The sequence below is a fragment of the Arvicanthis niloticus genome, chromosome 23 (assembly GCF_011762505.2).
Source record: "Arvicanthis niloticus isolate mArvNil1 chromosome 23, mArvNil1.pat.X, whole genome shotgun sequence".
In the NCBI taxonomy this organism is placed as follows: Eukaryota; Metazoa; Chordata; class Mammalia; order Rodentia; family Muridae; genus Arvicanthis; species Arvicanthis niloticus.
The window spans coordinates 17,282,046-17,295,244 of record NC_133430.1 but is presented as its reverse complement, the minus strand read 5'-3'; the positions used below and the strand labels follow the sequence as shown (position 1 = coordinate 17,295,244).

The 13,199-nt window shown below is 50.9% G+C and overlaps 1 protein-coding gene across 2 annotated transcripts in view; it reads right to left on the bottom strand.

Annotated features, from left to right (window-relative positions):
• Ccdc88c (coiled-coil and HOOK domain protein 88C) overlaps positions 1-13,199 on the bottom strand; it is a 118,187-nt gene that overhangs the window by 29,103 nt on the left and 75,885 nt on the right. For both annotated transcript variants that reach the window (XM_076921398.1, XM_076921399.1), the window contains 7 exons: positions 11,683-11,867; positions 9,002-9,139; positions 6,086-7,147; positions 2,994-3,121; positions 2,134-2,275; positions 1,178-1,360; positions 138-299 (listed from right to left, as the gene is read on the bottom strand). In XM_076921398.1, coding sequence (XP_076777513.1) covers positions 138-299; positions 1,178-1,360; positions 2,134-2,275; positions 2,994-3,121; positions 6,086-7,147; positions 9,002-9,139; positions 11,683-11,867 — 2,000 coding nt within the window. The remainder of the gene's footprint in view (positions 1-137; positions 300-1,177; positions 1,361-2,133; positions 2,276-2,993; positions 3,122-6,085; positions 7,148-9,001; positions 9,140-11,682; positions 11,868-13,199) is intronic.

Below are 13,199 nucleotides of genomic sequence, written 5' to 3'. Positions count from 1 at the left end.
TGTCCCAAGAGTCTCTCTACCACATACAAAGATTCCCGTCGACGGTATACAGTACGCCTCTTAACCACCACCCGGACTCCAGGTCCTCCATGCTTGGCCTTGCAGCTCCCACCGAGGAGCCATCAGCGCCCTGATACCTGCAGCTTCGCAGTCTGGGTCTGCAGCGTGGTGGTGTGCTCCTGCAGGAAGGCGCTCTGCTTCTGCAGGGTCAGGATCTGACTGCTGAAGGACACATTCTGAGTCTCCAAGTGCTGCAGCTGCTCCTTCAGCAGCTGCCTCTCGGCCTGAAGAGCTGCGTTCTAGGGGAGAAGCACGCGTCGGTTACACACAGTGTGCCAGCTCTTTCTGGGCATGGCACACTGTGTGCCAGCACGCCCCAGGCCACTTTCACGACTCCCTTTGTTCCCTTCGGTGTGGAATACCTCAAAAGTGCTTTTCTGTGAGCTGAAGCCTGTCCCCCATTGACTACAGAGCTCAAGCCATCATCACCAGCTGTCCACATCCTTGAGACAGCAAGTGGAACAGAGTGCTTAAGACTAGGAAACTAGCAAAGGTCCTATCTATTATGCCACCGATCAGGCTGGGGGGCAGGCCTCAGGCTACAGGCCGGTGCTAGCCCTCATGAACATGCCTTACAGAAAGCCTCTAATCTTGTCTCAGCTCTCTTGTCCATTGAGAATCATCAGGATGGACTTCATGAAGTCATTGTTGTGAAGCCAACAGAACTGGAGGGGCACACATGCACTGAGAGCTTTCTCTGATAAGGGCCAAGGGTAAGTACATTCAGGTTGGGTAGCCATATCGTCGTCTATGCCCCAGCAGCGGGAAAGCAAATAGAAAAGGTGTGACCACCTGACAGTAAAGCTCTGCTCAGACACAGCTTGGGAGGAGGGGCAGGAATGAAGCTCTGGAAAACCCAGCACTACCGGGATGAAGGCTGGACACACTCTGGACCGGTCACAGCAGGTGGGGTTCAGCCCAGGAGACTGAGTGTGTCCTTTGTATTAGGAACTCTGAAGGGAGAATGATGAAAGCCACCCAAGGGCCCGGCCAGGACAACTCAGCAAACGTCCTACTAGATCCGTCCTCCATGGCCTCTGCCATCCCATACTCAGTGACAATATGTGTATGGGGGCAACTACTAATAGTATGGTCACTTCACGGGCAGTCCACTCACACTGCGTTCCAGCTCGATGGCCCGGTCCTTCACACGGAGTAGCTCCATGGTGGCCTCTTTGTGGCTGGGCCCCCAGGCCTCCTTCTCCTGACTGATGACCTTGGCAGGAGGGTGCTTCAGCATGTTCTGTGCCTGGGTTCCATCCTCCTGGGTCTGCCTGAGCTGCTCTCGCTCTTTCTTTACCTGTAGGCGGTGTTGAAAAGCAGACTCAGGCAGGAAGGAGCCATGCAGGAGCCCCACTAGTGAGTAGGGAGGAACCCCTCACAAAGTCTCAGACACCCATCCAAGGAGGGAAGGGGCCAGATGCTCTATTTTGCTATGATTCTGCCCCCCAAAGACAGGAAAGGCAGGGATGTGAACTCTCAGGCCCCACCTTAGCTATACTCTGGCAGCTCATTGGTTGCCTGAGCCTCCAGTCCATGGCGTACAATACAGGCAAACCAGGCACAGTCAGTCATACATCTCAGACTTCAGATCCCAAATCAACTCTGTAACCAGGACATGTGCCACAGGTTCAAAATGGGAACCAACCATACATGTGGTTCCATAGATGGAGACTGGATGCACCTAAAAGTGTGTTTAACACCTTATTGACATATGTGGGAAATATGAGTGAGGAAAGCATGTCTATATGTATGTAGAGTATGCACATGTGTTCCACATGTTCTCTACATGTATGAGAACATGCACTTGTATGTACCCAAGAGCTTACACACATATTCATACAAGCCCTGTCCCATTCAAGGGGCCTTAGGAGCCTGCGGTCTTTATCTGGTCCTCTGGGCTGTTTCATGTTGCTATACTTCACCTGGAAGTGTGGGACTTCCCTGAGCCACAGCTTCCTTCCCACTGTGCATCTGGCTCTTGTGTGCCCAGCCCTATACCCTGATGGTGGCACCCTCAGGATCCTGCCCTTGGTTGCTCTGGGGAAGGTATGACAAAGGCCTGGCCCTCACCATCTGCAGCTCAATCTGGAGTTGGCGATTCAAGCTGTCTTTCTCTTCTACCTGTGCTTCCAAAAACACAATCTTTTCTTCTTTCATAGCCAGTGTTGTTTTCAACGCTGATTCGTTTTTGCCTTCCAAAATCTTGCCTTTTCTGAAAATATAAAGATCCAATAATAGTAGAGATTTTCTTCCCCTTCATCTCTGATCCCATCTGCCTGTGGCCAACACACCCTTCCCACTAAGCTGGTTTTATGTACAGTGGTGTTCCAGGGACCCTGGGAGCCAAACCCATTGCCGAGATCCCTTGGCAGGGGGTGGGAGAAGGGGTTGTTTATTCGGCTGACATACCCACAACACCATCACACAAAATATCATAACTACATTTTACAGCCAGTCCTTAAAGAAGTGCTCTATCACAAACACTTTATAGCTGGGGAGACTCCCATCTCAGGAAACCCCAGCCACCGGTCCAGAGTCACAGTGCTAGCCATGTGGCAGGCCTGCAGCCTTTCCACTGCAACAAACATGTCAAAGCAGGCATGTGAGTCTGTAGGTTACAAATCCAGAAAAGCCACACTGTTCAGAGAAAGCAGAGCTAGGAAAAAGTGCAATCATTAAAAGAGAAGTGGCTCTTCTTGCGGCTGAGTGCAGGTCAGTCTAGAGCCTGTGAGGCACGCAGGAGGCCCTGGGGTTACTGACTAGCACCATAACCTTTTTATCACACACAACAATCTCCTTCCAGAGCTCCTGAGACTCCTAGGGCCAAGACCTGAACTGCAAAGGACAGGCACAAGGAGTCAAGTCACACAGTGACCCAGAAGCTCACACTCATCAGAGAGCCAAGTGCTAACGCAGGGCACCGTCCTTACGTGTCACCATGACTGTTATCCTCCTGCAGCAGCAGTTCCTTGCTGAGGCCGACCTTCTCCAGCTCCTGGCTCAGTTTGTCCAGCTCGCTGGTCAGCTGCTGGCTCTTCAACTTCTCCTGTACCAGGTCCTGCAAGACAGGAAACACCACTGTGGACAGGAGGCTGGCAGGGGCATGGCAGGGAGGCTACAGTCTCATGACGGTGTCAAAGCTTTGCGCCACCTCTTCCCCAAATCTGCTGGTTTCAGATGTTTCAGGCAAGTAGGCTAGGTCAATTCCAGAATGTTCTACCAAAAGAAAGGGCTGGACAGCCTTTCCCAGCCCTGTAAACAACAGACCACATGGCAACCATATAGAGAACGGAACCAGAATGTTCTCCTCCAAAATGGGCCAGGACTACTGCTATGATGGCTTTTAGCAGCAAGGATTCTCTACTAATATGACTCACTTGTGAAAATTACACATTGAGCAAGTACTTAAATATAAAGAAAGGAGATTCTGGGCTGGAGAGATGGCTCAGGTTAAGAACCCTGACTGCTCTTCCAAAAGGTCCTGAGTTCAATTCCCAGCAGCCACACGGTGGCTCACAACCATCTGTAATGGGAGATTTTGTTTTTGTTGCTGTTATTTGAGATAGGGTTGAGTCACCTGAGGGTAACTCAGGGTGGCCTTGGACTTGGTGTGTAGCTGGGGATGAACCTGGACTTCTAATCTTCTTCCTGCCTCCACCTCCAACTCTATCTCCAATTATTAGTATTACAAGTATGCGCCACCATGCTCGATTTTGTGCCAACTTAGGGAGGGCTTCATGAACACTAGGCAAGCACGCTCCCAACCAAGCTGCCCATCCGTCTCCATGCTGAAAGAGTTTATTTTAAACCCTGGCTTTGGTTAACCTTTCAGAATATGGACAATGAGCTCAAGGTTCATCTCCTCAATCCCTTTGCCTCCTTCCATCCCCACACAACTCGCTGAGGGAAGCTATTATCTCCTGCCTGGGGCACAGCTATCCCTCCTAACCAAATCATATGCAGGATAGTCCGCCCACCATTGAACGTTCCTGCTGGGTTAGCAGCTAGTGCCAGGTAAGCAGCTCTGGCAAGGGGTTATGGGTTAGAATGTCATGGATCTGGATGAATCTGGATGAAGCAGAGGAGAGCTAGCATGAGCGGGATTTTTTTTGACAGCTTTCTAACCTGCCATGGCCACCACTCATACCTAGTGCTGAGATGGAGGAGTTCTAGGTCAAAGTCCCTTGGAAGTAGGCATTCAGGAGGCTGAGACAGAAGGATCAAGAGTTCAAGGCTAGCGTGGGCTATATAGGGAATCCCAGACTAGCCTGAGCAAGCTGAGAAAGATTCTGTTTTCAAAATCAAAAACAAGAGCAGGACAGCACCTTGGACTGGTAAGTGCCGGGACAGATGGCAGACTGTTGTCCCTACTGTGGTGAGTGGGAGGTGCATCTATGTAACAAGCCCTGGAGGTCCCTGGGTAGTTGGTGACTTCGTCACAGCTGTCTGCACTATACAGACATGGACTGAGGGTGGCATGCAGGGCCTGAGTCCCTCCCTGGCTCACTGACACCAACAGTTGTCTTTAAAAAACAAACAAACAAAAAAAAAAAAAAAAAAAACACTGTCGTGGCTCTGGGCTCACTTTGAAATCACTTTCCTTCTCTCACTAGGCACATAGCAACCTGTAGTCACCTCAGGCTGAGTTCCACAGAGCGGCATCTCTCTCCCTTGATCTCTTCCTTGTCTACCTGCCACATGCTGAGGAGCCAGGTGCCTGAACCAGTGAAGACTCCTGGAACATAGGCCGAGATGAAACCTGCAGGTTGGACCACCCAGACACTAATGCTGTCTTCTAGAGCTACACCATAATTGAGCACCGCGAACATCCACGAAGTAGAACAGGCACTCGGGGAAGCACAAAAGACCACAGGCTAAAATGGTCACACACTTTGGTCCCATTGCTCCAGTGCCAGGAACATATCCTTTAAAAAGTGTCTGATGTGTTCCCGAAGGGCCAAGAATGTCCAGGACCACTAAGCAGGAAGGGGGCGGGGTGTGGGGGGGGGGGAGGGTGTGCTCAGTGAGCATGCTCAAGATGTACGTGTTCAATCCTCAACACCAAAGAGAAAGAAAAGGACCCCAAACCCAAACCAAAATGGTGGGGAGTATTGGGGAACAATCTAAGAGGGCCAGTAATTACCAAAGTAAATCTATGGGCTTTAGTATCTTGCCGTCATAGAGAAAGCATGGCTTTTAAACCTGTTCACTGTGGGGATGGTGACTCCACAAATAAGGGCACTTGCTGACAAGCCTGGCAACCTGATTTGAACCTCAGAACCCAAATGGTGGAGTGACAGAAAGGACTCTCTCAGGCTGTCTTCCAGTCTCCACATGCAAGCTGTGACACACACGGCCCCCTCCCCAACACACACATATACAAAGTAAATAAATACACGTAAGAAAAGAAAACCATGACCCAAAACCTGAAACCTACTTCATGTGGGAAAACTTGAAAACGTAATTAAAAGAAAAAAAGCACAATAGCGTGGCCATTTGTAGTCTGGAATGGGGCAGTCCTCCTCCAGTGCAGGATTGTCTTGGGATTCTTTTTACTTTATAGTTAGTTTTGGGGAATTTTGGTGTTACTCCAGGCTAGCAATAAACATGGCTCAGTGCTGGCTCTAAGCGCTGGGCAAAGCCAGTGGATGTGGCTGTGGATGGAGGGCAATCACAGGCATGGAGAACTGTGTGACTTAGCTTCTGGTGGGCATGGGATCAGGTGTGTTAAGTGCATCTTCTACTTATGGTTTTAGTCTACAGTGAGTCCACGGGGACACAAGCCTGTGAGTGGAGGGGCACCAGCATGGGGACTCAGGGAAGGAGGAACTGATTACCACGGGGTTGTCAGTGAGCAGTGAGACCAACAAGGCCTCTCACCCAGGCCGACCAGACTTGTAACTACCGCATGCCCAGCTCCAGGGAAAACACCTCAGGAGGATACACCAAAATCCTCCTTCTATTCTAGAATCTCCCGCCCGAAAACAGGCCCATTTTGTCACTGCCCATGCACAAGGCTCACCTCTCTCAGGGTGGTCAGCGTCCTCGTGTGCACGGTGACCTGCTTGGTGAGGTCCCTGTTGTCCTTCTCCAGCTCCTTCAGCTTGCTGGCTGCATCCCGGCAGCGGGCCAGCTCCTTGTCCAGCGCACGACTCTCCTTCTCGGCCGCTGACAGCTTGGCAGCACTGTCATCCAGGACGGCGTCCTTGAGTTCCACCTGCTGCCACAGGCGTCTGGTCTCCTTCTCCAGCAGTTTCTTGTCCTTCTCCAGCTGGGCCACCTCCTGCTCCAGGGCCTTCCTGTCTTTCTCTGCCCCCTCCAGCTGTTTGTTGGTGAGCTGCAGAGTCTCTAGGTCTCGCTTCAGGGCCTGGCGCTCGGCCTCCAGCTCACTCAGCTCCCTCTCCAGGGCCTGAGACTTGTGGCTGCTGCTCTCCAGGCTATGCTGCAACTGCAGGTTCTCAGCGCTCACGCTCTGGTAGCTGAGTTCCAGGCGCTCCGACTTCTTGCTTAAGGTCTTCAGCAGCTCCACATTCCTGCGCAGCTCCTCCTTCTCCCTCTCCAGCTGCTGGTTCTCCGTCTCAATCTGCGCCATCTTGGCGCTGGTGAAGCGCATGGCTTCCACCATCTTGCGCAGCTCCAGGTTCTCCTGATCCAGCTGCTTGTTGTCCCTCTCTAGGCCCTCGAGCTGCACAGACACGTTCTGCAGGGTGTCCAAGGACTTTCTCAGCGTCCGGTTTTCCAGCTCCAGACCCTGGCTCTCATGCTCCAGGGCCTCGACCTTCTCAGTGACCGTCTTCAGGGACGTCACCTTCTTGGTCAGCTGCTCGTTCTCCTTCTCCAGCCGGTGCAGCTCCCTCTCCAGCACCTCTGCCCGCTCGCCCTTCTCCTTGGCCTCCTCCAAGTCTCTGTGCAGCTGCTTCTTCTCCAGCTCCAGCTGGCTGAGCTTGCTCCCCGCCTCGGTCACAGCCTGGTGGAGGGCTCTGTTTTCCTTCTCCACATCCTTCGTGCTGTTGGCCTGCGGCCTCTCCCGCAGGGACCACACAGCCTGGTGGAGGTGGCCCTTCTCCTGCTCCAGATCCTTTATCTATGAGCAAACACATTAGGCATGACCCAGACTGCTGCAGGAACCCCCACTAGTGATCTAGGTTCATACGAGGGCTTCTACGTAGAAGTCATCAATAGCTACAGTGCACCCAAACCCGTCCATGGCTCATCAAAATGTACTCAGTGCCGTGAGCATGATCTTAAACCTAAATGACACATCTCTTTCTTAAAAATGTGAGTGATTCCCTCGGTCCACTCTGTCGTGGTCAGGACCCAGTGGACGCCCCGCCCGCCTCCATGACCTTCTGCTGTAGCATTCTACTGTCTCCCAGCATCTTCCTGAAAGACACACTGAACAGGCTGCTGCTCCCTTCCTCTGTCTTCTTAACTTCACAGTCAGTCAGTGCCCCAAGAAACCCTGCACAACAGCTCTAAAGAGACCCTGCACCCACTACTACCCATCAGCCCTTACCTTGTCTAGTCTCACACCTTGTCCAATCATAACAAAGACTCCTGTGCCTGCTGCCTGGTACTTGCCTTCACGGTGAGCTGCATGGGCAGGGCCCACCTGTGCTCATCTTGCACAGTGCTGTCTGACCTTTTCCCGCTTATCATCTACAACAGAAGCTAAAAACCTAAAGTACTAGATAACCCAGCCTTGCTCTTTATTCTCCATTTTTTTCTGTCCAGAGTTTGGAGATGTTTGGTGGCTTTAGAATGGCCTGATCCTGATGGCACCCCTGAACTACTTATCAGTACCCTGACACTGCCAATGGTGGAAACAAGCAGAACCCTGCAGGTGTGCCAAAGTCTCACCCTTGTCACTAACAGCTTTTAGAAATAAGTCATTGCCCTGTGTGCTGCAGAGTAAAGTTTAGCAGCCTCCACCCACGTCCTAGCTAGCTTTAACTGTCAATCTGACAGACTCAAGCCAGCAGAGAAGAGTCACAATTGAGGGACTACCCAGATCAGATTGGCCTCTGGGGCATTGTCTTATTGATGTAAGAGGGCCCAGTCCACTGTGGGCAGCATCACTCCCTAGGCAGACAGTCCTGGTCTATATAGGAAAGCTAAATAAGGATGAGCCTGTTGTTGATAGCCCCAGCCTCGTGTTTTGTGAACTCCTGGGAGGGGCTGCAGAGGAGGAGTGAATCTTGTGAACCTTCTGTCCAATTGAACTTGTAAAATAAAGGCTAGAGCCAGTGATTGGGCAGTAGAAGGGGAGGTGGGGAAAAAGGCTTAGGGGAGGAGTCAGAAGAGGAATCAGAAGAGGAGGAGTTGGAAGAGGAAGTTGACAGGAGAGAGGCTACAGAGGCTGCGGAGGAGCCAGAGGTGGAAGGACAATGGAGGAGAAGAATGTGGCCTTGAAAAACCGCAAGTTGTAAGGGATCTCACAGCTGGGGAATAGAGTAGTGCAATGGTAAATCTGACCAATCTAGGCTTGCAGTTTATAATCATAAATATTGAGTTGTGTTTTCCTTGACCGGACTTATTTGGGTTGGAGATTTACCACAACATGAGCCCACCAGAGCCAGAGAACAAGCATCCTTCTCCACTATTCCTGCTGTGTGTCCTTGGCTGTAAGTTCATTTCCTGGAAGTAACTCTGCGTGGGGTACCAAGTAGGCCTGCCTTCAAGTTCCTGCTTCCCTGACATCCCTCAGTGATAGGCTGTTACCTGTAAGGTGTAACCTTTCTTCCTCTACACTACATTCAGTCATGGTGTTTGTCACAGCAGCTGAACGGAACTAGAATAGTTGTGCCAGGAACTCTCATTATTTCCTTCCCAGAATCAGAACAATCAGAACTGTCTGGGGATACTGCCCGATGACCTGGCCATCCTCCTCAGCTCCTCGTCCAGCAGGAGGGAGTGAGGCGATGCTGGCTATGCCTACCTGCCTGGCCCTGTCGGCCTTCAGGGCCTCCATGCCACTCTGCAGCTGTTCCTTCTCTCGGATCAGCTCCTCACTCAGCGTCTCCAGGTCTTGGTTACTCTGCTTTTCTCTCTCCAACTGTGTTTGTAACTTTTCAATCTGCAGATGTAAAAATCCAACCTGTGACAGTCAGTCTAACCAGGTGAGCTGTGTTCAGACAGACAGACAGACAGACAGACCTCCTCTGCCCAGGTTATTAATAATACAGGCCCTTGAGGAAAAAAGGTACCAATGTCACCATGCTGCAAAGTCTTTATACCTTCCCTCAGTCACTGGCCCGACATGACCTACACTTTCTGCCTGGGGTAAGAGAAGTCACTGGGCAGCAGCCTGCTGTCTGTCCCAGGCTACCCATGGTGCCGTGCAGCCAATCTACTCTATGTCTTACTTCTTTTTTTCCCATGACCTCATCCACGTCTGCTCAGGGTTGTCTGCTCAAGGTCGGACCACATACCCAAAGCACCTAGTGCCACATTCCCGACCAGGACCGTACAGCTCCCCCCTCTTTCCTTTTGCTTGATGACAGCATCCAGCTGCTTAGGTTCTGTCACCCTCCAGGTAAACCCATCATCAAGTCTTGCCCGTTCTGCCCACTCTACTCCCTCCTATAATCCACTGCCACTGCCCTAAGCCAGAATGTGCTGCCTGGACAATTTTCCTCCCGTCACCACCGACCAACACCAGGCTCTGATGGGGGAATCCACCAGTGCCCAAGCTTCCTAGAACATGAGCTACCTGCATAAGAGTTCTCCATATCTTCAGAGCATCTGCGTGCCCACTAGGATATAGGTCCTGACTCAGCGGGACTGGCAATCCTGTTCCCTGGAGATGACCACACTATAGTCTACTCTGCTGAGGCTTCAAGCCTGGGCTGTCTCTTCTTGCTATCACCAAGCATACTCAGCATGAGACACTTGTGCTGGTCTCAGAGGGCAGAGTCAAAAGTCTGTCCTCCATACTGACTATGTGTCCTCAAGGAATCTCTGGCGGAGACATTTGTCATGCTCAACCATAATACCTATTGCACCTCAGACAGCTGACCCTGCCTGGACACTGCTAGGTCCATGCTCAGTTTTTGACATTATGGACCTGGGGATCTGTGTTTTATGTGTGCCTCAGGCTGCTGATTGGGGGTGGGGGGTGTCACTGCTCTAAAAGGCAATACTAAGAAGTATCTGAAGCTCAGCTACCATTCAATCTGAACCTTTAATCTGAACCCGAGAGCACAGAGTGGCTCACACCGAAGGTTCCAGTTCCTACAGCTCTAAGCCCCCCCCCCCCACCAGACTGACTGTATCTTTCTCCTTCCTACTTCATAGTTAGGGGCACCATGACACTCTGTACAGAGGAGAGAGCTGGGGTCCACTAGTGGGAAAGGTGAGGTCAGTAGGGGTGTGCATGTATCATGGTTGTTAGAGTCCCAGCATTGGACCCTAGCCAGGTGTGCCTCAACCAGTCATGCCTGGTTATGGCTTTCCAGAAGGGTATTATGATGTATCACATGCGGCTCTGTGCTATCCCTTACCCAAGACCTCAGAAGGGAGGCAGAGTTGCCTTAGCAAAGAGCATGCTGTGTGGCCAGAAACAGAAGCAGTTGCTAGTAGGCAGTGGGGCCAGTTATGGAAGAGCACTGACCACAGGTCAGTGACTAGCCCAGTGCCTTTACGAAGGACTAGGACTTGGATCCTTCCTACACATGCTCTCAGGCCTGTAGGACAGGGCTCCCAGCTCTGCCCTGAATGACAATGAATACCACAGCCTCTTGGCTTACACCCTCACCACCAAATATGCCTGACCTCACTCCTAGAGAGCTATGCCAGACTTTGTGTCTGACAGTGCTTCTGCAATCCAAACATGAGATGTTCCTGTGTCCTGCTTGAACCCTCTGGATGGGTCACCTCGTTTCCTTTCTTGTTTCTCTGTTCCATACTGTTGCTTACTGAAAATCGACCCCCCACATACACCCACACCCACTGACTGAGACATGGGCAGTCATGCTGGTGGCAGTGCCCATTGCACACGTTTGTATACAGAAAAAAGGTTAAAGGGCAGAGGTGACCCATACTGTTCCTAGCCCAGCAAGAAGATACCTCAGGCTTTCCTGCCGGAGAACCCATGGAGTGGGAGGGTCTTAACTTCTTTTATGTCATCTCTTTTTTATATTATACAAGACTTGGTGCCCATTTATAAAGACATCCCTGCCTTAAGACCACAGAAATCTAAGAGACCAAATCATGTGGTCACTTTTCCCATTTTTGCTTTGCTCCAAAGGACAAAACATGTGATAGGAGTGTCTCCTACTGTCCTCTAAAGGCAGAACGAGTCCCTCAAAGGTGAAAATGTCACATGACACTCAGTACTTAAAGGGGGTAAGTGCAGCTAGATGGCTCCCTGAGATTCTTTTCCACAGCAGGAAATATGTGACACACCCCAGGCAAAGGAGAAAAAGCAGCAGAGGTGCGGTCCTGGGGCCTGGTTTCCTCCCAGCTTGTCCCCTCTGCCCACTACCCCAGGAGCCTCACGACACTGTCATGGCATGTCAGGAGAATACAGACGTGAGACACAGGTCCCACAGGAGAGCCGCAGTAAGGACATCTCCTCAGAGCCTGGTGGTAGATGTGTTAAGGGTCCTGGAAGGTCACCTTCTTGCTAAGCTGCTGGTTCTCCTTCTCCAGCTCCCCACATTTGAGGCTGCTCTCCTCGAGCGCCAGCGCCGTGTCCCGCAGACCCTGGATGGTGCTCTGGAGGCTCTGGTTCTCCTTCTCCAGCTTCAGGATGCGGCTGGAGGCACACTCGTTCAGCTCAAACACGAAGGACTTCCTGGAGGCTGAAGGGTGAGTCTGTTAGGGCCTAGCACTTTGGAAACTGCTTCCACCTTCTGACATAAGCTGAGCCCCAAGCGTTAGGCATCCCCTCCTCTCCATTCTCATCCCAGTAGGGCTGCTGCTTCAGCACCCAACAGTGAGGTCCCCTGCTGGCAGAATTGGGGCCCACTCAATCTAGAACTTAAGGAGAAACCGGATTACCATCAGGAATCTATGCTTCAGCAGAGAGGGAAAGTGACCAGCTGACTGAGGGGAAGGAAAGCTGTGCTTGTGTGTGTGTATGTATATGTATGTATGTATATGTGTGTGTATATATATATATATATATATATATATATACATATATATGTGTGTGTGTATATATATATACATACATATATATACACACACACACACACACACACACACACTGTTGGACAACCTGGGCTAAAAGCTAGATATTAGAGAGTTCTTCCAATTTCAGTTGTGTTGAAGGAAAGTCAGCACATGCAAGCTGCTTTAGACTTTTCAGTGAGACTAGAGAAAAGCTGAATGTTTTAAAAGTCATCTACTCTGCTTTTAAACAACCCAGCACTTTCTTGAGAGTCAAGAACTAGACTTCTTGGTCTTTTCCTCCTACAAGCAGACGCAAGGCTTCAGGTAAGTCTTAGAGCTTCTCAGGAGGAAGATAGGCCTCATACACCCTAAGGAAACAGTCAGTTCCTTGTCTACTCACCCATCAGAGCCTTATCACGCTGTACAGTAGAGGTTTATTGCTATGTATTGTAATGCAAAGTACTGGCCTCAGGGACAAGGAAATCCTCACATTCACCGAACAGCGTGCTATGTGACCTTGTTCCTTAAGGTATTAGTTAAATAAAGATGCCTCTAGGGGGCAGAAGAGAGGTAGGTGGGGCTTCAGTTGCCAGGCTTGGGGTCTGAGGCAAAGAGCCGAGGAGGAGAGGAGAGCTGAGAGTGAAGAGAGAAGACACCATGAGTAAGGAAGGGGTCATGAGAACTGGCCATGAGGGCTGGCCAGTCGGAGTACGAGCAGCCCAGATGGAACACGGCAAAGCCATATCTCGGGGTTATCGAGGGGGAAGTAGACAAAATATCACAGAGCGTTGACACGGCCCAGCTCTAGTGCTATTAAGGCTTAATATAAAATAAAGGTTTTGTGCCTTTATCTGGGAACCAAATGATCAAAGGTGGGGTAGAAATTAATGTTCAATTAATATTCATTACGACACTGTACTGCTGATGTCCTCTCTTTCCACTCCTGACTCTAATTCATCACCCAGGGGCTCTGACAGGGTATTGAGTTCCACAGCACAGGCATCCACGCATGTTCAAAT